The 27,945-nt window shown below is 40.6% G+C and overlaps 1 protein-coding gene across 3 annotated transcripts in view; it reads right to left on the reverse strand.

Annotated features, from left to right (window-relative positions):
• Positions 1-12,604: 12,604 nt before the first annotated feature.
• DCAF13 (DDB1 and CUL4 associated factor 13) overlaps positions 12,605-27,945 on the reverse strand; it is a 44,337-nt gene continuing 28,996 nt past the window's right edge. For all 3 annotated transcript variants that reach the window (XM_043507462.1, XM_038391773.2, XM_043507463.1), the window contains 2 exons: positions 14,487-14,650; positions 12,605-13,428 (listed from right to left, as the gene is read on the reverse strand). In XM_043507462.1, the coding sequence (XP_043363397.1) occupies positions 13,341-13,428; positions 14,487-14,650 (252 nt within the window). In that variant the 3' untranslated portion in view covers positions 12,605-13,340. The remainder of the gene's footprint in view (positions 13,429-14,486; positions 14,651-27,945) is intronic.

Here is a 27,945-nt window from a genome sequence, read left to right on the forward strand (position 1 = left end):
TATTTCTCCCCCCACCCCACCCCCCACTGTTCCTCAGATATTCTTGTTAACTGCTGGAATTAGCCTACCTTGCTTGTCACCATGAAAGGTTTTCCTCCTTTCCCCCCCTGCTGCTGGTGATGGCTTATCTTAAGTTATCACTCTCCTTACAGTGTGTATGATAAACCCATTGTTTCATGTTCTCTGTGTGTGTATATAAATCTCCCCTCTGTTTTTTCCACCAAATGCATCTGATGAAGTGAGCTGTAGCTCACGAAAGCTTATGTTCTAATAAATTTGTTAGTCTCTAAGGTGCCACAAGTACTCCTTTTCTTTTTGCGAATACAGATAACACGGCTGCTACTCTGAAACCTGTTAGTATGACATGTTAATTCTTTCCAAACTGGGTATCAATTTCTTGGTTATTGAGCAAAATTTTAGCAGAAACCTTTTTTCAAAAACTTTCTTATACTGCATTTAGTGAACACTATTTCTAATCTAGTCTATCTGCGTTTTATGCCATTACCATGATATCTGAGCTAGTTGGTATCTCTATCCCATTACATTTTGACCCAGCCCCATCTTCATTATGAGGATATGTCTGCTGTACATGCAGCTCAGTAAAATTACAGGTCTAATGTACAATTTGCATAAAGGGGATAAAATAAAGCTGCAAAAAAAAAAGCCATATGCTTGATGTAGCAAATTAGCATATGCTGCTTCATAATTCTAAAAAATAGGCCAGAGTTTTGCTTTTTACTATTTTCATTCCTGAAAGAAAAAAAATCTTGGCTAAACCTTAGTTTGAAGTCAAACACAGACTTTTCCAACAATTGTATTAAATTTATTCCACAATTTGACATAAATATTCTAATCCAATTACCTACTCCATTCGTCTTTAATTTTGAATAGTGAACAGTTACTGCTCAAGATATTTGTATTGAAGCAGCTGGATTCTTATGGACAGCCATAAGAGCTAGGATTATTTAAAAGCCCTGGCTTATATTTCCTGATTTTAAATTCTCTATTGAGAATGACGCAACTGCAAATATCGTCAGTGGTTTTTTTTTGCCAAGGTTACATTTTGCCTTAAGTGATACAAAAGAACACAGGCTCTATTCCGGAAATAGGTGGTCTATAAATACAACTCCTTTAGTTATCCAGCTGAACTATTGAATCTTTTTACCATCAGCCTTAAATGCTGGATCATGCCCCTTTTGAAATAAATAAATAAATGTAGATTTAAAAAAAAAAAAAAGATTATTTTACCTTAAATGGCAATAGGAAAATCTGTACTGATTTTTCCTGTCATCACTGCTCAAATTTAAGGAGGAAAACTGCTGGTATGTTCCTTCTCCGCCCCTCTGTGACTTGATACTCCCATCTCCCTACAATACCAAATCTCTGCCTTGTGGCCACCTCAGGGCCTGCCTACAAAACCCCTGCTGCACTCTGGTAATCCACCTATAAGGCTCTCCTGTCCTCTGATCCTCTAGCACTTTAGATGCCAGATCTTGTCTCCCCTGATGCCCTCCCCTGGCACTACAGATACCAGACTCCCTTTGGTGTAGACTTGCAGACCAGTAACCCCACTCTCAACTAGAAATAATTACCCAGAAGAAGCTCCTTATGACTCTTTTTGCCTCGAAACAGGAAAGCAGTAGTGACTGGTGACATCTGAAAGTGCATAGACAAGACCAAACACATGGTGAAATATGCAGGAATCATTCATTTCAGAGCTCAAAGATCATCATTTCTTAGGGGAATGTTCCACCCAGAGAATATTTTATGGCAGAATTGTCAGTAAAAATGCTGAAAAAGCAGAAATGTTCTATACATATTTCTGTCCTATATTTGGGAAAAAGCCAGATGATGTAGTCATATCATATGATGATGATGATGACAGGTTTCAGAGGAGCAGCCGTGTTAGTCTGTATTCGCAAAAAGAAAAGGAGTACTTGTGGCACCTTAGAGACTAACAAATTTATTTGAGCATAAGCTTTCGTGAGCTACAGCTCACTTCATCGGATCATTTTCCACCAAATGCATCCGATGAAGTGAGCTGTAGCTCATGAAAGCTTATGCTCATATAAATTTGTTAGTCTCTAAGGTGCCACAAGTACTCCTTTTCTTTTTATGATGATGATGATGATGATGACAAAATACTTTCCTTTCCAACAGTCAAGAGGATGTTAAACAGCAGCTGCTAAAGTTAGACATTTTTAAATCAGCAGGTCCAGATAACTTACATCCAGGAGTTTTAAGAGCTGGCCAAGGAGCAATAATGTTGATTTTCAATAAGTCTTGGATCACAGAAGACTGGAAGAAAGCTAATGTTTTGCCAATATTTAAATTAAAAGGTAAATAGGATTACCCAGGTAATTATAGGCCTATCAGCCTAACATCAATCCTGGACAAATGGAATGGCTGATACAGGACTCAAATAATGAATTAAAAGAAGGAAACATAATTAATGGAATTTAATGGAACAACATGAATTTAATGGAAAACAGGCCTCATCAACATAACTCAACTCTTTTTAAAAAAAATGAGATGAGCTGTTTCGTTGATAAAGGTAATACTATTGATGTAATATACTTAGATTTCTGTAAAGCCTTTGAGTTGGTACCACATGACTTTTAGATTAAGAAACAGGAAAGATAAAATCAACATTCCACACATTACATGGATTAAAAACTGGCTAAGAGTCTCAAAATGTAATTGTAAATGGGAAATCATCATTAAGCAGGTGTGTTTCAAATGGGGTCCTGCAGAGGTCAGTTCTTAGCCCTATGCTATTTTACATTTTTATCAATGACTTGGAAGAAAACATAAAATCATCACTGTTAAAATTTGCAGATGACAAAAATTGGGGGAGTGGTAAATAATGAAGAGGGCAGGTCATTGGATCGCTCGCTAGCAATTTTGGCCTATCTGTCAATGCACCACTTCAAAGAATCAGAAGGGTAGCCGTGTTAGTCTGTATCCTCAAAAACAATGAGGAATCTGGTGGCTCCTTAAAGATTAACAGATTTATTTGGGCATAAGCTTTTGAGAGTAAAAAACCCCACTTCTTTAGATGCATTTCAAAGAATGTATCTGCCACTTTGGATTCCAGTCTCCTCAGCAGGCCTGTCCACTGCTAGGAGTTTAAAGGCAGTTTAAGAGATTTTATGCACCTGGGTTTGGAAGATTGATTATAGGTCCAGCACATGATCTTAGGAAGAGCTTGAAGAAGGAGAGATCTAAAGTAACCAAAAGACAAATGGAGGAAAAACCCAATAGATGAGGGATCTGCACTTCTTTGAGCAGACCAATTTCCAGGTAGGACAAAACTGCCTTGGCTTCAGATAGATTGCATCCTCCACTCCTGATCCCACACTGCTGGAAGGCTCCTCAAGAAAGGAAGGCTGGGAAAAAGAAAGCGAAATCAACGAAGGGAAACCTGCTAGCTATTTCACCAAAGTGCCACTAAGTCCAGTGACAGCAGCTATTTTTTCCCTATTATCCCTATTTTTTCCCTGATCCAGCTTTTACCAGATTGGATCTCCTGGTGTAAGCTTTAGGAAACATTCTGACAAATGAATAAGAAATCTCTCAGATCTGGCATCTTTAAACTTCATATTCTTTAAGCAGAACCCCTTAGGATGAATATTTCCCACTAATGTTGACATTTTGCTCGGTCAACCTATAAGAAGGTGAACTGGTCTTACTCTGGTGACTGAGTACAACTACACTGAGGTGATTACCCTCAGCAGAGCTAGTACACATTTTTTTCTTTTAGTTATGTTCTTCTTGTCGTTCTGCCTCACACCGTGCTACCACATCAACATTTAGGCTCACCACCAGGATTTTGCAAGTTCCTGACATCTCACGTGTCCATTCCATGTCACCCCACAAGAACTGTGGTACTAACTACAGTATGATTGCCATATGTAATGAGACTTTCACCTTCAGAGTCCCTGCTCCTTCAAAAGAAATCACAGGTAGGAAGGATGAGACGCCTAATAAATATATGGGGTCAACCATGTCATATAAACCCTGACAGAGTCCGTAGTTGTCCATCAGCAATAATGACACTTTAAAATCAGTTTTATTAATGAGGCTGGGAGGCCATTTCAAATGGCACCCATCTGTGTTTTGATATCATCTTAAAATTCTGGAGAATCTGGGTAATCAACAGAACTCCTAGATCTAAGATGAGATCTAAACTGGTCTCTTTAGGTTCCTTAAAAGGAGCAGGCAAGGTGGAAGACAGCTGTACGATTACATGACAAGGACCCCCTCACAAGTCCTGGAGTACGGTGCATGCCAGGAACAGGGCTGGGGGTTTGAAAGGTGTGCCATGGGCAGAGCACAGTATACAGTGCTGAGGGGACTCTGTGCAGCACTACAGCTCATAGGTCTGCCCAAGGTTGGCCAGGCCAGGCCAACACTTAAAACATTTGCTGGTATAATAACGTCAGTTAAGAGTGTGATTTTTTTGTTTTTAACCAACATTTTTAGATAAGGAAAAGCCCTAGTGTAGATGCAGGGATACCACCAAAAAAGTGCTTTCATTGGTGTAAACTTTGTCTACACTAGGAGGGTTGTTAGTATCTCTATAAAGGTAAAGCTATTTTGGTGTAGATTAGGCTTCAGTTATGCTGGAGGGGGGTTTCTTCAGCCCTCAGAGGGTTGGAGGACACAGTTATCATGAAGCCACTTTAACCCCCCCTTCCCCTTGCCCTGTAAGTTCTGTGCTGCCCCTGTCCACTATGAACAGAGTATCTGAGAACAGTGCGGATCTATAACAACAGATTGTTTATATCTACAAAACATATTTCTGTGCTCTATCCCAGATCCACACAAGCAGCCTGAATTTCTAAGGTGCTGAGAACCTGTAGCTTTTGTTAAGTCAATGACAGCTTGTGTGGGTGCTCAATATCTTCAAAAGTAAAACCCAGAGTCTGTTTTAAATTGTTCATAAAGAGCTGGCATTGTGAAGACAGGGCAAGTATGAATTTCCACCAAAATTTTTATCATACTGCTAAACATCAGTTCTGATATATTTTTAGTGGGTGGCACTTGAACTATGGCTTGGACTTTTTCTAGATTTCTGTGTATTTCCTCTGTACAGCCTTGTGGCCAAGATCAATAGCTGAGTTTGTTCTTAAATACGTCTATTTAATTTCAGTCCAGCAGCCTCAATTACCTTCACAACTTGTTTTAACCTTATATTGTGCTTGTCTTCAAACTCCCCACAAACAGTCATCACTGAAAACTTCCACTCTCTCCTTACAGAACCTAATTTATTTCCTTTTGGAAGATTTTTGGGGAGTTTGTGATGATGGATGGAAGGTAACAAAAGCAATAGCTTCCAAATGGAATTATAAAAGTTGTTGGCTTGACACTGTCAGGGCAGAGTGAAATTTACCAGAATCCACTATGCTCAGGGTTTCCTACACTTTAAATAATAAATAAAAAACAATGCAGACCACATCTTGATAAAGAATCGATTCCCCTCCCACTCACAATTACACTGACCACCCTCTTTCCATTCACAATTACATAAGATAACTGGGGCAAACGCAGCTAACAACTGCTTACATGGAAAAATAATTCTAGGAAAATATACTTTTAACAGTCTTTAATGCAATTTTGTAGCTGAAAACAAGTGGAGAAGCCAACATCATGTAACTAGCTTTCTGCACCTTCTCAGCAATTAATCCACGGAGCACAATTTTGGAACCTCTAATATAAGTGGTTGGTTGTGGTGACCCCAATAATTATTTACAAAGATATCAAACACACACTCTTTGATTTTGTAGCTAGTACAGGCTTTGAATTATCTCAGGCAATTTACCCGCTACATTAGGCCATTCTAACCTGGGTCACTTCATCTATGCCTTTCTTTTCCTTTTCCCATCACCATCATGGCCTCTGCTTTTTGCCCTCTTATTCTATTTGCCCTGTCTCACTCATGTCCTTCTCACAAAAGATGGTGAATCCTTTTTCCTCTAGAAGTTTTCTCTAGGGATACAGAAGGGCCTGGAGAGGAGTTTCTAAATCTCAGTCTACACAATGTATCTGGAAACATCCTTTTAAAATATGTCAAATTTCTGGTGGGGTTTCATTCATCTTATTTGAGATTTTGCCATATTCCCCAATTAGATATAGAATGGCATTTACTGTCTTTTGAGACTCCCTATCACAGTATTAGCCACACATCAGATCTTTACATTCCTTCTCACTCAACTTTTATTCCCTTGATGATATTATTACTTCCCAAAACAACTGTTTGGCTGTGCAACCAAATTCAATAGTAACTGGGATAATAGATATCTCTAGATAGTTATTTTATGTAATGAAAAAGCCTGTAAATTGTGTCCCCACATGAGGCTACAAATGTTATCTGTTTAGAGAGCCTTTAAATATGTTATTTCCAAACCCAGATCTATGCTTAAGATAAAATATTTTAAATTTACCCTGTGAATTACTTCCTCCACATCAAGGATTATTGCTACCACTTGATCCAGGCTATGTTGGTCTGTGTGAAGTCAATCAATAATCTTGTGTTATTAGGTTCCTATACAACCTAAATAGAATGCATTATGATGGGTAGAATATGGCTAATGCTTTCAATTTAAAAATATAAATACATGCTCCTTAATTTTAAATTGTGTTAATATATATTAATATTTTGTAAATTAATCAAATATGTGAAATGACAAAGTAATCAGATTGTGAAGAGGGTCTGTAGTCCCAGTGTGGGCATTTGCTAAAGAACAATCAAATTGGATGGAAACCACTTCCATCAATCAGTTCTTTCATCCCTTTCCTTTTATTATACGTACTACACACACAATATCAAAAGGATGCATATACATACATGATGTATGTGTATTGTACAAAGTCTAGAGATCATTTCACCACACAAAACATAATACATCTAGTTTAGATAACTCCACCTATCTTTCTTATATAATTACTGTAACATCATCCATTTCAAGCCGGACCCATTTCTAAGCAGCATAGCTGACACTAATTATTCAGAAATCTAAATTAAACAGAGTTTCATCATAAACCAGTTCTAAACAGAAACTCACATCCAAGCCTTCATCATATTAATAATAGCTCTACAAAAATAAAGTAATTTTAAAATTGACTATTTGAATATTAATTCCTGAGCTCTGATTCAGTAGATTTGCCTCTGATTTAATATTGTTTTGTGTGTGCAAAAGAAATATCTTCACATAAAATAAATAAAAAACACTGACATAGGGACACTGGAAAAAATTAAAAGAAAGCAGTTTACTTTACCTTGACTTCTACTGATTTATGTTATTTTCAGAGTCTTCTATAGCAATTTATTTGGTTCTGGAAATGCAGAACATCATAACACATGCATCAACAGAGAAAAATCTCCTATTTGGTTTAAATTTATAAAAATATTTTAAAAATCAGCATATTTTAAAGGTGTATGGTTTATTTAATTTGACTAGGATAAAATAGGTATAAAATTTGAAGACAGCTGTAAGTATGTGCATGATGATATGGATCTAACTGGCTTGCAAAGTCCTCATCACAGTTCCTTTAATATAGAACTATTTACATTCATTTCCCTGTTGACACAGTGTATGGAAGATTGCCGTCTAAGTAGGATTCAGCCAAGACCTATGTTTGGCTTAGCCAATATTCGTCTATTTCCCCTTCACCACATCTTCTCCCATTCTGCCTATTTATAAGCATTATATCATCATATATAGCAAAATCCTGGAAACAGGATATCTGCATTTTCTTTTAATTCAAATAAAATACAAAAATATTTAAGCTGATATGTATACATATTATATATAGAGAGGGTTTATATTCATGCACACAGTTTCTATTTTCTTTAATTGTAAATTCTATAAATTCCTACATATATCCTTTAGCTAGTGTAGATTTTCATATAAGTGGCCATGATTGGAAAAAAAGTCATTTTTAATTTCTGGAATATCATTTAACGGAATTGTGCATAAAAGAATAATTGGTGAACAAAGCCAAGTGCTTCTCAGAATAAACAGCCACTAGTTTAATATCCTCCATTTCTATTGGAACATTAGCTTAAGATGACCTTTGTACCACTGAGCAAGGTACTGAAAATAAGCTGCCAGATAACACTCTGTCAGAATAGCTGTGATGAAATAAAGAGCTGCAGCCCTGGAGCTTTCTAAAAAATGTAAGTAGTGCTCAAGATAAAATACTAGATATGCATCCTGGATTTAATTGAATGAAACTAGAGTTCAAAGCCCCTAAACGCAATCTTTGCCACAATTTTTCCACCTGTAAGAACAGACCACATTTCAGTTTTTATGACAAACTGGATTTTAAGACCACTTTTTAGAAGTACAATTTTTTTTTAAGCCTTTGCTCTTGGGGGTGGATCTAGTTTTTAAAGTTTTCATATGTAGGAAGAACGGGTCACCAGATTGTTAAAGGAGTGAGGGGAGTTAACCAAGTTAATACAGGCCAAAACCCAACATCCTTATTCCTCTAGTTTGAAAATTGTGTAGGAAGAATCCAACAAAGCAAAAATGCACTGTACAACACATCATCCCAGTCCTTCTGCTTTAGTCATTGAGGCCCTGATCCTGCCTCAGTGAAATGAAAGGCTTTGCCATTGACTTCAATGAGAATAGGATCAAACTCTGAAATAATTAGTTGACAGGCAGCAATAGAATATAGTCTTCACTGGCTTTTTTCTTCTATCAGCTTCCATGATAGAGAATCACACGTTGTTTTCAAAAAGTTCCATAAGTATTTTTTCTCGTCTTTTAAAAACTACATCATGCACGAACCAATGACAAAATCTACCTCTGTTTTAAGTTGTGGTTTTGGAGAAGAGAGACAAACTATTTGACACTTCTGTTGTAAACTCTTTGGGCAGGGACTGCCTTTTTGTTCTGTTTGTATGGTTATAGGAACAGGATTTTATAATTGTACTATGAGAATTAATGTATGGTTTGATTTCATCCTGCCAACCACCTTATTTGAATAGCAGAAAGGAATGACACTCTGGGACTATGGGATTCCGTTTCCCATATGCATTACAAATTGGATCCTTTTAGTTCTTTGTTTTAAGGTTTAGTTAGTAAGAGAAAGGATCCTGTATTGTGTCTATGTTAAGTAGATTAGAGGAAAGTTGAAGGCCTGGGCCTCAATGTGAATTGTTTTGGTTATAAAATTTAGCAAGGTTTAATTTACAATGTCTTTTTGCTCGATATAAAATCCTGCTGTTAGTATTCTCAAAGGTCTCTGCAAAAGACTGTTTGTGTGAATGAGGAATGCATGCATTAGGAAAAGATAAGGTGTGAAGGCCATTGTTAACCAGATGGTCAAGAAAGGAGGAGCGAAGACACTTAGAGGCTTATTGATGCCAGAGAACCATCAATGCACATCCATGATTGAGGAAGGGCAGATTGAGGACCCTGATGTGGAGGCTGGCACCCCTAAAGACAATTGATGACCCTCTCGGAGGTGTTTTGGAACATTAACATCAAAAGATAACACCAATTAAGAAGTAACCAGTCATAAACTGACACAGCAAAATCCATAGACTCCAACAGAGAAAAAAACCGACTATAAGAACAGAGTACTTTGCTATGGGATTTCGGGTTCATCTTGCCACTACTCCAGGAGCATCGGACTGCGACTGACAGAGCCTGGCTCCCTTCTGTGACCAATCTGGCTGGCCACTAGATTGATCCAGACTCTGGACTGGTAACTATAAACATAGACTGGCGGGACTGTGTGCATGGTGTGTGTGACTGAAAAGCATATGCTAACAGTTGTATTCTCAATAAATGTGGCGTTTTGCCTTCTCCCCTATAAAAGATCTTGTGTGCTTTGTATAGCATGACACAATGCCTAGCAGAATGGGGTCTACAGTAACTTTGCAGGAATTTCAAAGAGGAGCTATTTTAACTTTAGTCTAAAAGGACTTGTATTACCACATCTGTTATTACCACACCTGTTAAAAATGGTCAGTGACATCTCCATAATGAACCATACAACTGAGCGGCTGGACTAGAAGTCTGGACAGAGATCCAAACACACAAGCCTCCACCACTGAGCTGAATGAAAACTTGTTATAGTCAGTAGCTGTAAGAGGACCTCTAAATATTCTAAGTTACAACCAGCCAAAATACAACTCCCCTGTCCCACCCCAAAAGCTGCCAAATGTCACAAGTCTATGGATATGTCTTCACAACCTGTGCAGAGAGCCTCCCAGCCCCAGTTGTCAGATCTGGGGTTGCGGGGCTTGCACTAGTACTCTAAAAATAGCTGGGTAGATGATGCTCTGACTCAGGCTAGAGATCAGGCTCCGATACCCTCCCTCCTGTCTTGGCTTCAGAGCCCGAGCTCCAACGTGAGCTGCAACTTCAAAGCGCTGTCTACACAGCTAATTTTAGAGCACTAGTGTGAGCTGAACAATCCCAAGTCTGATGACCTGGATTGGGAGGCTCACTGTCTCTACACTGGTTCATGGGCTGTGTAGATTCAGAAGTACCCTAAATTGCCCTTGCATCAAAGGCATTAAATGTATTTAAATTGCAAGGTACAACCCTCCAAATCTGGTATTTCCTAACTTTTAGGTTGCTCATACAACCTTGATTCTGTTCCCTTCAATATCCAACCTGTGCAACAAATAAGGCAAAAGTTCTGCAAGGGGAAAACAGGATGTGATCATGTAATTAAAGACTATCATAATATCATAACAGGCATGTTAGACCGTCTCAAAAAAGGCTGCAAAAACTTTTTTAATGGAAAGTGTTCGGCAGCCTAATATGGGGGTTGCTACTAGCTCCCCCGTAATTTGATGTTTGTAAAAGTCATGATATAGAAATTACTCTATAGAGATTGCAGCCTTGCTTTGAAAGACTATCTTTACTTAGTCCTGAGAAAAACAGTAATCTCTATACCATCCAGTCAGACATTTCTTAACAGCAACTGCTTTTCATCTTCATGTGACAAATGCTTTGCCCATATAGTTAAATAAAGGGGAAGTATAAGGAGAACAAAATATAATTACCCCAAATTGGGGTTGGGCAGGATCTGAAGGCTAACTCGCCTGACTTTCAGTAAAAAGTGTCATGGGGGCATAGAGTTTTCAAAGGTGCCTATAGTCCCATTTTAAAAAGTGGCAGGCATTTTGTGGAATTTTCAAAACCGCTTAGCACCTAACTTCTATTGAAATTAATTGGCATTTGGTAGCTATATGCTTTTGAAAATCCCTCTGGACCAGTGGTCCCCGAACTGTGGGGCGCACCCCCCTAAGGGGCACAGAGGAACACTCAGGGGGGTGCATGGCAGAGCCCAGGCCAGTCCCCATGGGGGGGATGGGGAGAGAGCGCCACCCAGCCCCCATGTGGGGTGGGAAGGGAGTGCCACCCAGCCCCCAGTCTAGCTTCGGCCCCAGCCAAAGCTTTACTTTTCCCCCTACTCTACCCACAGCCCAGCTCTGGGCCCAGTCCCACGCCACCCCCTGTTCTGCCCCCAGCCCAGCCCCACTCTCCACCTCATCTTCAGTTGCCAGCCCCTGCTCCACTCCACCCCCACCCCTGCCCTCATTCCGCCTCCAGGCGACCCTTCCTCTATCCCTAGCTCCGCCCCCACCCCAGGTCAGGCCCCAGCTCTGCCTTCAGCCCAAGCTCCTCTGCTGAGCCAACTATACAGTAATGGTGGTGGTGGGGGGAAGAAGGGGGACACAGACAGATTTAATTACTGGTAAGGGGGGGATGCAAGAGAAGTTTGGGCACCACTACTCTAGACACCTTTCTGTATCTTTAGACACCTCAGGTTTCAGAGTAGCAGCCGTGTTAGTCTGCATTCACAAAAAGAAAAGGAGGACTTGTGGCACCTTAGAGACTAACAAATTTATTAGAGCATAAGCTTTCGTGAGCTACAGCATCCGATTAGCTCACGAAAGCTTATGCTCTAATAATTTGTTAGTCTCTAAGGTGCCACAAGTACTCCTTTTCTTTAGACACCTCACTATCTGTAAAAATCTGACCATGAGGCACTTAAGAGCCTAAGCTACATTGAAAGTCAATGATATTTAAGAGTTTAGGTCACTGCTGAAAATGGGACTTGTGTGCTTTTGAAAATTTTACCCAGGATTTTTAATAATCAAAAGTGAGTAGGGCCTGAGTTAATACTCACCCTAAAGGAAATATCTCCAGCAGAACAGTGCTTCTTAACACCATGTTTTTAACTAAGACACCAGACTAAAGCTCTGAATATTTATGGTCATTAAATATCTCAAAATTTCTGCAAGGACAGAGGTATTAGACCAAGTAGCCTTGTTGAATTCCAGTGTGGATAATTACAATCTGCCCAACTAAATTACTCTGTCATTTCAATAGGAAGCCACTTCCATTTCACTGCTGGGGGTGAAGTGATATCTGCATACAAATTAAAGAACTTTGGGATAAAAGGTATGTTATCAGAGTGGGGGGATTTTATGCAATCTTAAACAAGAGGCTTACAACATCTCTCACATGAAGGAAAATGTCAAGATTTTCTAAGACCTAAATATGAGAGAGAGAGAGAGAGAGAGAGAGAGAGAGAGAGAGAGAGAGAGAGAGAGAGAGAGACTGAATAATTTTAAGAGGTTTTAATTAAGTTGAGAAGTAAAGATATTTATTCAACAACTCTATTAATATCATCAGGATACAACAGCCCTTGAAGGTGTTGACTGGGTACACTGGAAAAAAAAACAATAAAATCCTGTTATTTACATTGGTCAGAGAGTCCTGTTGAAGCCCTTCTAAACAAAGAGAAACAAGAATTTGTTTCATGGTAACAAGTATAGTGCAATGTATAATTATTGAGCATAATCCTGGTTTACTCATTGTATGCAATATTCATTTTCTTCACTTCTACCAAAAATGTTTTTCCTCTTTCCTAACTGCCATTTTAAAAAACAATGTAGTTTGTAATTTCTAACACCAGGGAAAGTCTATGTGCCACAAGCAATGCTGAAGCAAGTTCCCCCTTTTTCCGATAGGGAAGGTAGCAGGGGAGAGGGCTGATCCACTGAGGTACCACCCGCACAGTCAAATTCTCTCCTTGTATTACAAATGAAGTTCCACTGGGATATATAGGGGTGGATCACTTTACACCCTCTGCAAGTTTGATTGTAGGACTTTAAAGGGGCCAATTCTTCTCACCTCCCAAACTGGATGATGACCTGAGAAATGAAGGGGGAATATACAAAGAAGAAAAGTGAGCCACACCACTTGTGGCAGGGTCTGCAGCAGATCCTCAAACTTTTGTACAGTATAGCTAATTATTTAAATAAAAAATTACACACAATGCTGTAAGCCAGCAAAAAATTATTTCACTACAGCCACAATGTGCTTCTTCTTTTCTGGCACAAATGGTGAGGATCCTGGCTTGCTGTGTTTACGGCGATTCAGTTCCCTGGAAACAGACATGAGAAAGAGAAAAGTGAGATTGAGAATGTCAGCAGTAGGTGTGTTCAAGTTCAGAAATACTAGCTTCTTGCTTAGGGTACTACAGCAAGTGTTCCACTGCTCCTAAAAATTAATGTCTTCAGAGTCAAAATCAGTTGAGGTGGCTGAAAATTATTAAATTTTTCCCTTAAAAAAAAGGAACACTGTCCATATGAAAACCCTTTAAACTGCAAATTTAGAAGAGTTCACATTTTTAACAGCCTTCTTTCTAGAGCATGCACAGTTTGACCAGTATCTTGCAGAGCAAAGGATTTGCCCTCAGAGTAGGGGAGAATGTAAAGCATATAACAGCAAACAGGGAAAAAAATATTCCTAACTCCCAGCTAGTGAGGAGCTTTTCCTATGTAACAAAGTTATTTTTAATTATTTATTTTTAATTGTAAATAGGATTATCTGCAGGGAGCAGATATTTATGGGGGGGGGTCTTTCAACTGGGAAGTGAGGCCAAACCAGACCGTAACAAACAAGTTGAGCCCCACCACTTCCCATTTCCTTTCCATGCATGTGCCAGCCAACTTCTCCTCTTTCAATACCATGGCACCAGCCATGTACAGATGCTTTCAACTCCCCATCCTTTTCTGCTCCCAGGGACCTGTAGAGATGTCCTGGGGAACTGAAAAACCTCTCACACTGATCCTGAGGCCTAGCACCTACAAGGAGCCAGAAGACCCTCATCCTCCCACATCAAGACTAATCCCTGTGATATGACTACACATAAGGCTGGGAGGAGGTGTTGCCTCCCCCATAAACCTCATGTCCTTTTCCACCCTTTCAGAAGGCCTGGGAAGGAAACTAGTTCTTGCTACTACTGGCAGCTTGGTCTGCACTTACCACTCCACAGAGTCCAAAACAACCAGTCTAATAATTAATTTATTCACTTGACCAAATCAATACCAGTCATTCATAAGAGCTGTTCCCTTGTTAGAGGCCCCATGCATTGATGCCACAGCAATGGGACAACGTATGTTTTACTAAGACAAAATGAAAACAAAAGGAAGGTCGTACTTTCGCCGACGAGCTTCTCGCATGATGCGCAGCTCCTTGGCCTGGCTATAGATGGCTTTGGGCAGGTGACGGTGACGAGCTATGCGTTTGATCTGAGGGTGGTGTTGGAACTTCTCCTTCAACTTTTGGTTGTAATTCATAGCTGCTCTCTCTCGTGGTACAAGCTACAGAAGACACAAGTGTGTTATAAACAGCACCAGATGCAATGACATGACCGTCTCTAAAAGCAAACTAAAAGTTTAGACAGCTTCAGTGGTTTCTTCTGGCCATTTCTCGCTAGGTGTTATAAACCTAAAAGCAGAGTCTTTAAGACTAGTAAATATTTTTTTTTCTAAAAAAGTGTTATTTTGTCACCCCACTGTTCAAATGCAGAATACAGTACCATAATTTTAAATTTCACAAAAGTTACAACGCAAGTTAATTTTTCTAAGAGCAGACTTTATTCTGCCACAGAGGAGGGAGGGGGAATGGAAACTGGTGACCTGCCAGTATCTTGCAGAGCAAAGGATTTGCCCTCAGAGTAGGGGAGAATGTGGAGCATATAACAGAAAACAGGGAAAAAAATATTCCTAACTCCCAGCTAGTGAGGAGCATTTCCTAAGATTCACAGGCTTTTCAGTTTTTATCTACTGCATCTAGGGATGCTGCTAAGGACGTGTCTAGCTATAACAGGGGTGGCCAACTTGAGCCTGAGAAGGAGCGAGAATTTACCAATGTACATTGCCGAAGAGCAACAGTAATACGTCAGCAGTCCACCCCCATCAGCTCTCCCACCCCACTCCTAGCACCTCCCACCCACCAGTGCCGATCTGTGCCTCCCGATCAACTGTTTCATATGCAGGAGGCGGGGGGGGGGGAGAGAAGGAGTGAGGGCATGGCAGGCTCAGGGAGGGGGTGGGAAGGGTGGAGTGGGGTCAGGGCCGGTGGCAGAGCCAGGGGTTGAGCATTGAGCACCCCCCCCCGGCACATTGAAAAGTTGGCGCTTGTAGCTCCAGCCCCGGAGTCGGTGCCTATACAAGGAGCCACATATTAACTTCTGAAGAGCCACATGTGGCTCCCGAGCCAAAGGTAGGCCACCTCTGAGCTATAGCCTCTCCCTACAGAAGGAATATTCTCTTCCCTGGGTCAGGGGGCATGCTCCAAGCTTACCCAGCATCTTCATCCACTTTAATGGAATTAGTCCATTGGGAACTGCAATGTGCACATGAGAACTGTAAGCTTTAAACTTGCCAATATTGCACATATGGAGTAATTTTTATTTCTCAATAAGCAGTTGAATTGATACCTTATTACAGAGAGTACAGGCAATACAAGTGCATTAAAATTACTATGAGCACTTTAACTTTTTGCATTATGTCTATTTAAAAAGTATAACCAAAATGCTGTTAACTTTTTTTTTTGGGGCGCTGCTTATTAGAAATGGACTATCCCATCACCTTACAAAACACCTGCAGAAAGGGTGTTTGTTAAATGGTGTTTGTGCCCTTTTATTGCCTATGTTGTGTAAGGAAGGTTGGTAAATGGTTGTTTTGAGTGTGTGATTTTAAACACACAGCTTATTTAGAACTCAAATATTTGGTCTTCTATTGTTTTGCTGGAAGTTATACATGTCCTCTGTTTTCCCACATGTTGTGCCTTCCACGTTCTCTGCCCTCCCCACAAAAAAGCAGTTTGAATAAAAACCCTTCCCATTCTTAGGAGTTACCAACGTTAGCCTTTTCCTCCCATAAATATTTCAACTGCAGCTACAACCAGTGGGAAATTTTTGTAAAATAAGGATAGTGTAGACAGCTTTCAATTTGACTCAATTTTACTAGTGCTTTAGTTACTATAGAGCAGGAGTGGCCAAACTGTGGCTTCTGGGCTGTATGTGGCTCTTTTACGGTTAAGTGCCACTCCCAGAGCACCCCATACACCCCCTCCCCCCATTCTTTGCCTACAAGACTGAAGCTCGGGGCTTTTGCCCTGCAGTTGGGTGGTGGGACTAGGGGTTTCTGTCCTGCAGCGAGGGGAATCTAAGGGAGTTAGTCCAGCCGGGGGGGGGGGGGGAGGGACATTGGGGCAGAAGTCCTGCACCCCAGCAGGTGCTGCCCCACAGGGCAGGTTGTACGTGTCTTGTGGATCTAGAACTTCTGAAGATTAGTGTATGCGGCTCAGAGGGTCAGTAAGTTTGGCCATCCTTGCTACAGAGCCTTCCAGGGTGAACAAGATCGGAATTTCTAATGTAAGAGAACAAGCAGAAACTCTCCCCTTCATGTACAAAGTTTTAAAAAAACCCCAAAACATGGTTTGGTTTTGCTTTTAAAAGGGCCCTCCTTAACCCCTCCCAATTCTTTTCCCTTTTAGAGGTCACTTTTAATAGAAGTTCTCAGACAGAAATATTTAATAAATTCTGTAAATATACTTCACCTACAGACTCAGACCAAATGTGTGTTAAATATCTTGCTTCCAAGTCCTTAATTACGAAAACAAACAAAAAACCCTTCTCCCTTCGGTGCAACAGAGAAACTAGACTGCCACATTAATAGTTGCCAGTTATCCATCACTTAAATAGAAAACATGTATTCAAACATCAAAGTAGTAAAAATATTTTAAAATTTGGTTTCTAGATCTTCTAATCCATTAAACACATCTTTCCATTCTACTTACATCTGCAATCATCTCCTAAATTTCAATCAGTGAGCAAACTCAGCAGCCATTACTGGTTAATTCTCCCCCACTCTCCGCAGTCAAGTTCATTATACTGAGCCAGCCTAAATAGCTGGTTCAGCTGCCATAAATCCCAGGCATTCTCACTGTGCCACAAACTGCCAACATAATCCAAATTAAAGGGCTTTTATTTTAATTCAAATCAATGATTTTCTTAAATTCAATTAAAGAAGAACAAACTGCTGCTGATTTAGTGAAACCTTGCTGACAAAAAAGATCCTGTAGATTAACATATGAAACATCCAGGATGTCATGTTAAAAACTGATAGATACCAACACAGGGTCAGTTATTTTAAAGTCTGTTGCATCTTTTTCAGGTAATTTTTATATGCCTTTTATATACCTGGTTATATTTGGATATTTACTGCCTAATTGTGCAGAGTGGATGATTATATCCCAGTATGCATAGCAATCTTATCCAAAGGGCTATCAAAGACAATTTTGGCCATTTGGACATCATTATTGACTAAATGACCATCAAAGATGAAAACACAACATACCATAGAAAAGAGACAGCAAGAGAGAGGCAAACAGATTCCCATCCTGCAAGCAGCTTTACAACGGAGGACCAAGCACCTGTACAGAATTCCATTGACTTCCATAGTGCTTTCTGCAAGCGGGAGGGAGAAGGAGGGTCACCCACGCACAACAGGCTTGCAGGACCAGGTCCATAGTGTTGAGAGACTAAAACATTTTACACTTTAACACATTAGGATTTATTCAATGTGTGACTTAAGACAATGCACTTAATCTATGTGCACATTCCTAACCAGCACCAGTGTACAGACAGCTTTGGGTTTTGGCAAATCTAAGAACAATTTTCATCAAAACAAACTCCACTCCTCTTCATAAAAGAAGTATTTAACACTACCATGCAAAGCAACTCAAGTTGATTGACCATAAAAATCTTTTCAATCCCTAGACTGATAGGAACTGGAAATATAAGGGATAAAAAAAATAAGAGGTGATGTAGGGAAGGAAGGAGTGGCTGCTGGGAACAGAAGTCTGGAGTGAGAAACAAGGAGAGAAACTCTAAAAATGGCACCTATATTGTCAGTACTGGTAAAATCTGTCCTAGAATCAACTCTCTCAATTGTTGTATCTTAGGCCTGATCTACACTTAAAAATTAGATGGACCTCAGGGCTGTGAAAAATGTCATGCTCTGAATGCTGTAGTTAAAGTGACCTAACTCCTGGTGTAGACACAGCTAGAATTCTTCCATTGATCTAGCCTCTTGGAGAGAGAGATTAACTGCATCAACTGAAAAACTCCTTCCGTCAACGTGGGAAACATCTGCGCTACAGCATTACAGGGGCACAGCTGCAACACTGTAGCTGTGTTTCTATAGTATAGACGTGGCCTTAGTACGAGAGGTATAGCCCAGTCATTTTCAGTGCCCTCTCCACTGTACAGAGAATTTAGAGAAGCAGTTCTCAAAGGAGTCCTTATCCAAAGAACTTCTATTGAACGGGAATAACTAAGAAGCTGAAATCATGCTCCTTTTAAATAGGACTGCATTTGTACTGCACTTAAGCTCAAAAACACAGTAGTAGGACTTCAGCAACTCAGCTGCTGCTATCTATCCTGCCCAGAGAATGCCTTTTAGGTTAGGGAAGCTAAATCCCAAATGCAACATTTATCAGAATTCAGACATATTCTGGCAATGCCTCTTACTGCAACTCACTTTTATTTACACATATTCCCTATTGTAGCAGGGCAGTTACCCTGTTCCTGGGATAAAAGGAGTGGGAGCAGCTGGGGGAGGCTGGCTGAGTAGCTGGACACAGATGTGGTCAGCTCAATTAGGGCTCAGCTGGCCCTGATAGAGGGCTGTGAGTAAGGAGTGGGGAGTCTGGAGTGAGAAGGACCTACCTGCCTGGGAGAGACATGGTACATTTGACAGAGCAGTGCTGGGGAAGGGGCAGGCTGAGCTGGGGAACTCAGGCCTGGTGACCTCCCAGGCTAAGGCCTGGCAGGAAGGCGGTACTGGGGCTACAGGAAGACAGCTGGGACAAGGAAAGCAGCAAGTCCAACCCCTTTGCCAGTGATGAGTGCCGTTACAGACTGCAGTTTGCCACAGAGAAAGGGGGCTAGATGACAACTGGCAGCAGCCACTGAGGCAAGGGGGAATGGGGGTTCCTCTGGGAGGGGAGACCCAGAGTGTGGAGGCACTGCTGCAGGGCAGGACCCAAGAGAAAGGGGCCTGAAGTACAGTGGTGGAGATTGATGAGGAAGCAGGTACAGGTAGGGAGATACTGGCCAGCAGGAAGCGCTCTGAGACTGGACTGAGCTGAGCTAATTCCTGGACTGACCAGCAGGAGGCACCACGGCAGTGAGTGCTCAACCTGCAACACCTGTCCCTAATGAAACTAACTGGATACTAAATTTACTGCAACTATTACCTTGAAACTTAATTTACATCCTACTTGCATCTAAGGGCTTGTCTGCACCAGTATAGCACATAGTGAACACACTACCCATAACAATAGGAGAGATTTTTCCATTGGTGTAGATACACCACCTTCCCCAAGAGGTGGTAGCTATGTCAATGTGAAGCCCTCCTGTTGATATAGCGCTGTATACAGCGGGGGTTAGGTCAGCATAACTACTTTACTCAGGTTTCAGAGTAGCAGCCATGGGTTGTCAGTAGTTATACTGACATAAGTTTGTAGTGTAGACCAAGCCTTAGTTGATAACATTAACAAAAAAGAAAAAACCCTAAGCACAAAGGTCGAATTGCATTAGAAACTACACACTGATAATTTAGAAAGGGCAGGCTCAGCATCCAAATGTAACAGTAAGTAAAGCAAAAAAGACACTAAGTTCAAGGACTATCATTACCTACAACATTTTGTTTCTTTAGTTTGGCTCAGATTTAGTTACAAGTTAAGTGATGGAAGGACCTAGCTAGCGGAGGTGCTTTGTACCACTGGACAAGATAAGAACTTTGGCGCAAGATGCATCTTCTTGGTCCCATCTCAAGTGGACAAGGAGCCATGCAAATACACCTCATCAGTCATGAGGATGGGGGAGGAGGTGAAGATCCTCCCAAATAGTGAGCACAAGTCAATGATGAAGCAATGTTCATGATCACTGCAACACAAAGCCAGGATACTCAAATTGACCCTAATGCCTATAGCAAACTGCCAAATGATTACAATTAGTTGGTAGTCAGTAGGCATTTCTAGCAGCAAGTTGGATTTTTTTTTAAAATGTTTGAGACTCCACCTACCCACCGTGCATACAGATAGTCAATGTGTTTCTATTATTGCTACTCTTGCATTCCCTGTACCACAAGCTATTCCATTTGTTGGTGACACCTACTTCTTACATCTTGTCTCAATTTAGACTGCAAACTCTCTGGGTGAAGGGACTGTCTCCTACTATGTGTTTATACAGCACCTAGCATAATGAGGCCTGATCCAGATTAGCTGGGGTACAAAAATCCTGGAAAAAAACAACACACAAAACAAATAACGCTTCTGCAGAAACAAATTTGACCTTAGAGATATAATGCAAAGAAAACATGCATATGTATATGGATAATGCTTCTACGTAAAGCTTATTTACAAGTTAGCAAAGTGTCCTCCTTCTGTCAGGTCAATTCAACAACAGAGTAAATTCACACAGAGTTGTTAAACAGGAGCATGAAGCGGATAAGCTGCATTCACATTTCATCACAAGCTCTAGAAATCACTCCTAAACCAATGCCATGTCTCACATACTACCCAGGTGTTTACCTTATGTCACAGAATGGAAATTTATGATACTGTAGATTGAAAGCACACATCTATTTAGACAACCTCAATGTTCTCTTGCTAATGTGGTTTGCTAGATCAACATACAAGGGGCTGTAAATGCACTTTCCTTTAACTCTCACTCAATACTTAAATCAAAAGCTTTTGCCCTTTTCATATCTTCTATAGGATAGCAACAGTAAACAGCAACCCTAAGTGCGACCAGGCTTCCAGTTTCTCCTCACACTAAATGTATTACTTTTACACTTACAGGAATACAAACCATTCCTTACTAAAAAAGGATTTTAATTGGTCAGTCTCTTGCTCCATTTTCAGTCCATTCCTTACTTTTATAGGAAAGGGAACAGAACCAACCATTGGCAGTTCTGCAGCTTTTATTTAGGTGAGTAATCCTATTAAGGATTCATCATGTATAGGTTGCTGAATCAGAAGTTACCAAATGTCTTAACAATTCCAAGTTTAGAAAAGATCTTCAAAGCCTTGGTATAGGTTCAGTGTATCCTGTTTTCTACAAGTCAAAAAAACCCAGATCTTTTCCAAGATATATTTAGAGGAGACTTACTTGTTTTATTCCATCAATGCTGCCTTTTCCACTTTTCACTTTAATTGCTCGTTTCCTCCAAATCAAACTAAATTTTTAGTCCCCTTTTAAATTCCTAGACCTCTACAAAACTAAGGTATGTGTGCATTAGAAGTACCAGATTATACATTAATAGGACTCTAAAGTACCTGAATTGTAAGTTGCAGTTTTTATGAAGCCCATGGTGAAATTTTTTTACGCTACAAAGTCCTATTTTAAAATTTACTTTTATGTAGCTACTGAAAAGAGTTTAACTTCTATTTTGAAATGTCAGAGTGCTAAAATTGTATGTAAAAGGCCAATCTCTCCTGTGGCTCTAAGGACTAGGTTTAGTTTAACTCCACTCCTTACACAGAATCATATAGATTTAATTGTCAGTGGAGTGTAGACATGGTATGCCTCTGGCTCCTGCAGAGACTTGATTCTTGAACGTTTCACTGATTTTGCGTAACGAGAGCAATGCCAAACGCATTAACAAAACAAAGGAAACATGGATGTCAGAACTAATGAATACTTGGGCAGCCACAGTGCTGCAAGTACAACTTTCCAGTCAGACAAACATTCATCAGCCACAAGACACAAAATAAGCAGCTCACTTTTATTCTCATTTCTATCGTGCCTGAATGGGAAGTAAAAGACTATGCACAAGCCAAAGAAGAATTCTCTAATTAGAAAAAAAAACTTAAATTGCTATTAGCAATAATAAAACATCACGATGACCCAGGCCTCCCTAGCATAAGTAAATCTTAATTCAACAAAGTACCTCATTTTACAAGGTGCTGGTATATTAGAAATGCAATGATATTTGTATGCATCATTCAATCAAATCCTCCCACCTAAAAAAATACTGCAGCCCAAACACTCCCAGCTTTTATTACAAATACTCAGACATTTTTTACAGAATCGAATTCCACAGACTATTTCCTTTTACTGGTTATGAATTGACCTCCTTTCAGTTTCACTGAGGACCCCTTTGTGCTTGTGTTATGAGACAAGAATAGAAGCTCCCAATCTAACTTCTCTGTCACATTCCTTATGTGCCCTCTTATTTTTCTCCATTCTAAAGGTAAACAATACCAACCTTTCCAATTTCTCTTTATGAGTTTTTTTATGCCTCTAGTCATTTTCATTGTCCTTCTCTGAACCCCTTCTACATTTTGCAATATCCTTTTGTGAGATAGGGAGACCAGCACTGCACACAATATTCCAGATGAGGGCACACAACTGATTTTCTGATTGATATACAACAGCATTACATTTTCCTTATTGTTCTTGGTTCTGTTCCTCATGCATTTTAGCAGATACATCTATGCACCGAACTGACAAAGAACCTCAAACTCAATTATATAGCAGCTGATGGGGCCAAATTCTGGTTAGCATACATCCCCACAAACAGTCATGCATACATGCCACAAAAGCTGTATGAATAAGAACCCATAATGGATTGGAGACCCACAAACAGCCTCCAATTTCAACATACTATAATGCTTAGATACCATGCAGAGAGTCACATTAGGTACTAAACATCTAATCTAAATAGGAAAAAAAAAACCTGTGCAGGGCGTTTGGCACACAAGTTGTTGTTGGGTCAGGAGCATAACTGCACTAAGTATACAGACCACAGCCCAAAACCCCTTAGCCAGACTTGGTGATGCCCCTTTTGTAAAAGCAGCTTCTCTACAGTGTTTGGGAAGCCAAAACTGGGAAAGCCAGCTCCCACATGTACTTCTGCTAACTAGCCTTGTGTTCTTTGACATATATCTATGCATCACACTGGCTAGAAGTTAGCATTGTATTCCATCTTCAGAATTTAACTTCATCTCTCTGATTTGTATACACATAATACACTAGGATAAAGAGGGAAACATTTTCAAAAAAGTGTTTAAGTGACTCAGGTTCCTAAGTCCCACTGAAAGTCAATGGGGTTTATGCTTTTTAAGATATTTAGGCACTTCTGAAAATTTTCCCCAAAAGTATGCTCTTATACAATCATAGAAACTTAGAGCTGGAAGAGACTTTGACAGGTCATCCAGTCCAGCCCCCTGCATTGAGGCAGGACCGAGTAAACCTAGACCATCCCTGGCAGGTGTATGTCTAACCTCCAATGATGGGGATTCCACAGGCTCTTCGGAAGCCTGTTTCAGTACTTAACTATCTTTATAGTTAGGAAAAACTTTCTAATATCTAACCTAAATCTCCCTGGCTGCAAATTAAGCCCATTATTTCTTGTCCTATTTTCAGTGGACAATGGAGAACAATCAGTGACCTCTTTATAAAAGCCCTTAACATATCTGAAAAGGGTTATTGGTCCCCCTTCAATCTTTTTATCTCAAGACTAAATATGCCCCTTTTTAAATCTTTCATCACAAGTCGGGTTTTTTAAACCTTGTATAATTTTGTTGCTCGGACTCCAATTCGTCCACATCTTTCTTAAAGTACGGTGCCCAGAACTGAACACACTACTTCAGCTGAGGTCTCACCATTGCCAAGTAGGGCGGAACAATTATCTCCTGTGTCTTACATATGACTCTCCTGTTAATACGCCACAGAATACTAGCCCTTTTTGCTACTGCATCACACTGATGACTCATTCACTTTATGATTCACTATAACTGCTAGATTCTTTTCCGCAATACTACTACCTAGCCAGTTATTTCCTATTTTGTACTCAGGCATTTGATTTCCACTCCTAAGTGTAATACTTTAGCTTGTTTTTAATGAATGTCATCTTGTTGATTTCAGGCTAATTCTCCAATTTTTCAAGGTTATTTTGAATTCTAATCCTGTCTTCCGAAGTGCCTGAAAACTTTCCTAGCTTGGTGTCATTTAAAATTTTTATAAGCACACTCTCCATTCCATTTTATAAGCCATTAATGAAAATGTTGAAGCATACTATACCCAGGACTGACCCTGGGGGAGGGGGCACACCACGAGATACGTTCTCCCAGTTTGACAGTGAACCACTGGTAACTGTTCTTTGGGTACTGTGTTTCCAATCAGTTGTGTGTCCGCCTTATGTTATTATTAGGGTCCTACCAAATTCATGCTCCATTTTGGTCAGTTTCACGGTCATAGGATTTTTAAATTCATAAATTTCATCATTTCAGCTATTTAAATCTGAAATTTCAGTGTTGTAATTGTAGGGGTTCTGACCCAAAAAGGAGCTGGGGGGGGGTCACAAGGTTATTGCAGGGGAGGTTGTGGTACAGCTACCCTTAATTCAGCTCTGAAGGCAGCACCCCTGTCAGCAGCACTGCAAAACTAAGGATGGCATGACATGGTATTGCCACTCTTCTGCACTACTGCCTGCAGAGCTGGGCACCCAGTCAGCAGTTGCCACTCTCCGGCCGCTCAGTTCTCAAGGCAGCAGAGCAGAAGTAAGGATGACATGGTATGGTACTGCCACCCTTACTTCTGTGTTGCTGCTGGCAGGGCACTGTCTTCAGAGCTGGGCGCTCGGCCAAAGCTGCTGCTCTCTGGCTGCTGAGATCTAAAGGCAGTGTAGAAGTTAGGATGGCAATACTATAAGCCCTCTAAAATAACCTTGTGCCCTCCTGCAGCTCCCTTTTGGTTCAGGATCCCAATTTGAGAAACACTAGTCTCCCCTGTGAAATCTGTACAGTATAGGGTAAAAAGTACACAAAAACACTAGATTTTCACAGGGGGAGGCCAGATTTCACAGTCCGTGATGCATTTTTCATGGCCGTGAATTTGGTAGAGCCCTAGTTATTATATAAAGATATACATGTCTGAATAATTCAAAATTGAATGACAGATATCAAGGTATGCATCAACTTCCAGCAGGGGTGTCAAACCTCACATATCCTGTTATTGGGATATATTAATTCAATAAGGCATTCGTACTACGTGTTTGTACAGCACCCAGCACAAAGTAACTAGACTATGATTAGAGCTGTTGGCACTACAGTAATACAAATTATAAAATAGTAATCAATGTAGCATCCTCAAATTAAATAATATAAATGGTTTAGAAAATGGCAGATTGTATACCAAGCTTACAACTTAACTAATTTTTAAATAGTTCAGAATACAGTAAAAGCTTTGTTAACTAGCATGTTGGAGGAGTGGGGGGTGCCAGTAAGTCAAAAATTCCAATTAACAAGGAGGGAGGGAGTTTGGGTGCAGGAGGAGGCTCAGGGCTGGGGTGTGGGCCACGGGCTCTGGGAGGAGGTTGAGGAGCAGGAGGGGGCTTAGGGCAGGGAGTGCGGCGTGCCGGTTCCTGGCCAATAGGAGCTGTGGAGCCAGCACTTGAGGAAGGGGCAGCGTGCAAAGCCGTTCCTCTGCCTAGGAGGCAGCAGGGACATGTTGCCACTTGCGGGAGCCACCTGAGATCCAAAACCCCAAAACCCATCCTGTACCCCAAACCCCTGCCCCAAGCCCCCTCCCACACCCAAACTCCCTCAGAGCCCGTGCCCCGCACCCCGTCCCACACTTCAAACCCCTCGTGGCTGTTCCTCCACCAAGAAGCGGCAGGGACATGTCACCGCTTCCTGGGAGCCATACGGAGCCAGATAGGGAGGCTGCCTGCCCCGCACCAACCAGACTTTCAATGAAAATTAGAAATGCTGGTTTAGAGAGCTTTCTAGTTTGTAAAGTGCTGGATAACACAGATTTTACTGTACTTAGTGTTAAGTAGCGATGTTCATTACATGCAAAAGGTATGCTGCCTTTGTCCATAACTTCTTAAAACCAAGTACCCATCCTATTAAACTCAAAGCAGCAGTTCTTAGACTAATCCATTGCCACCAGTAATTAATAAAATGAAACTTCAGGAAGCTGCACCTAAAGATTCGCAAAACAACCTAACTCCAGATCATGTAATTCTACCTCTATCCATCTAACAGGGATAATGGCATATTCTACATTCTGCAAAAAAAAAAAAAAAAAACAAAACAAAAAAAACAAAAAACCCACACCACATCATTCATATCAAATGTTAGACATTCTATATGTATATCAGCATGCTTTAGATCAGTGGTTCTCAACCAGGGATACGTAGAGATGTTCCAGGGAATACAGCAACCCATCTAGATATTTGCATGGTTTTACTACAGGCTACAGAAAAAGCACTAGCGAACTCAGTAAAAACTAATATTTCATATAGATTATGATTTGTCTATACTATTCTATATATTATATCAGCAGTTCTCAAACTGTGGACAAGTTCATTTTAATGAGGTTGCCAGTGCCAGGGTTAGACCCACTGGGGGCCAGGACAGAGAGCCCATGCCCTGTGATATGGGGCTGAAGCCAAAGCCCAAGTTTTTAAGTTAAATAAAATTTGGCATAGGCAAGACAAATCAGACTCCTGAAAGGGGTACAGCAGTCTGGAAGGGTTGAGAACAACTGCTTTAGATACTCATCTGTGTCCACTATGTGAAGAGTGTGCAGAGTAAAGGTGCACATCAAACCTGTTTCTGGACAGCACCTGTTTTAGAACCATATGGGGGAATGGAGACAATATAGTTCTTTTCTGAGTCAGTATACAGAGGATGAATGAAGCGGATGGAGTTTTGGCTCATACTATGATGCTAGATGTGAGAGGGTACATCTGTATTGTATATGATGAGCAACCAGTGGGATAAACCAATTATTCTTAGCGTATTATACTGCTGTCCATCACTGCAGTAGCTTAGCCCCTTCCACACAAAATCAGCAGCAACAGAGAAGTACACAGTGGATGTCACACAGTCTCTAGAACTAGAGGTGTTTTTGTCCGATACTTACAAAAAACACTTATCTGGACCACTACATATAAAATTCCTTATAAATACAGCCAAAATGCAGACCAAAATGACTACTGCAGCAGCCTAAATAAAGAAAGTGGCCAATCAACATTTTATAGAAATTTAATTTCAATGATAATTTGTTACTATATAAATGTTCATAGGCTACATATATTTTGCCGGTCAGATTACAGTTTAAAATTCCTCCCTTCCTGTCTTAGATTCATAGATACTAAGGTCAGAAGGGACCATTCTGATCATCTAGTCCGACCTCCTGCACAGCGCAGGCCACAGAATCTCACCCACCCACTCCTATGAAAAACCTCACCCATGTCTGAGCTATTGAAGTCCTTAAATCATGGTTCAAAGACTTCAAGGAGCAGAGAAACCTCCCTCAAGTCAACCATGCCCCATGCTACAAAGGAAGGCGAAAAACCTCCAGGGCCTCTCCAATCTGCCCTGGAGGAAAATTCCTTCCCGACCCCAAATATGGCAATCAGCTAAACCCTGAGCATATGGGCAAAATTCACCAGCCAGATACTACAGAAAATTCTTTCCTGGGTAACTCAGATCCCTGTCTTTTACAAAAGAAAAATGAATTACTGTGAAAGATATCAGACGGACAGTTCTGCAGACTAATATAGAACAAAACAGTAGCAGTGCA

The sequence above is a fragment of the Dermochelys coriacea genome, chromosome 2, assembly GCF_009764565.3.
Source record: "Dermochelys coriacea isolate rDerCor1 chromosome 2, rDerCor1.pri.v4, whole genome shotgun sequence".
Classification (NCBI taxonomy): Eukaryota; Metazoa; Chordata; order Testudines; family Dermochelyidae; genus Dermochelys; species Dermochelys coriacea.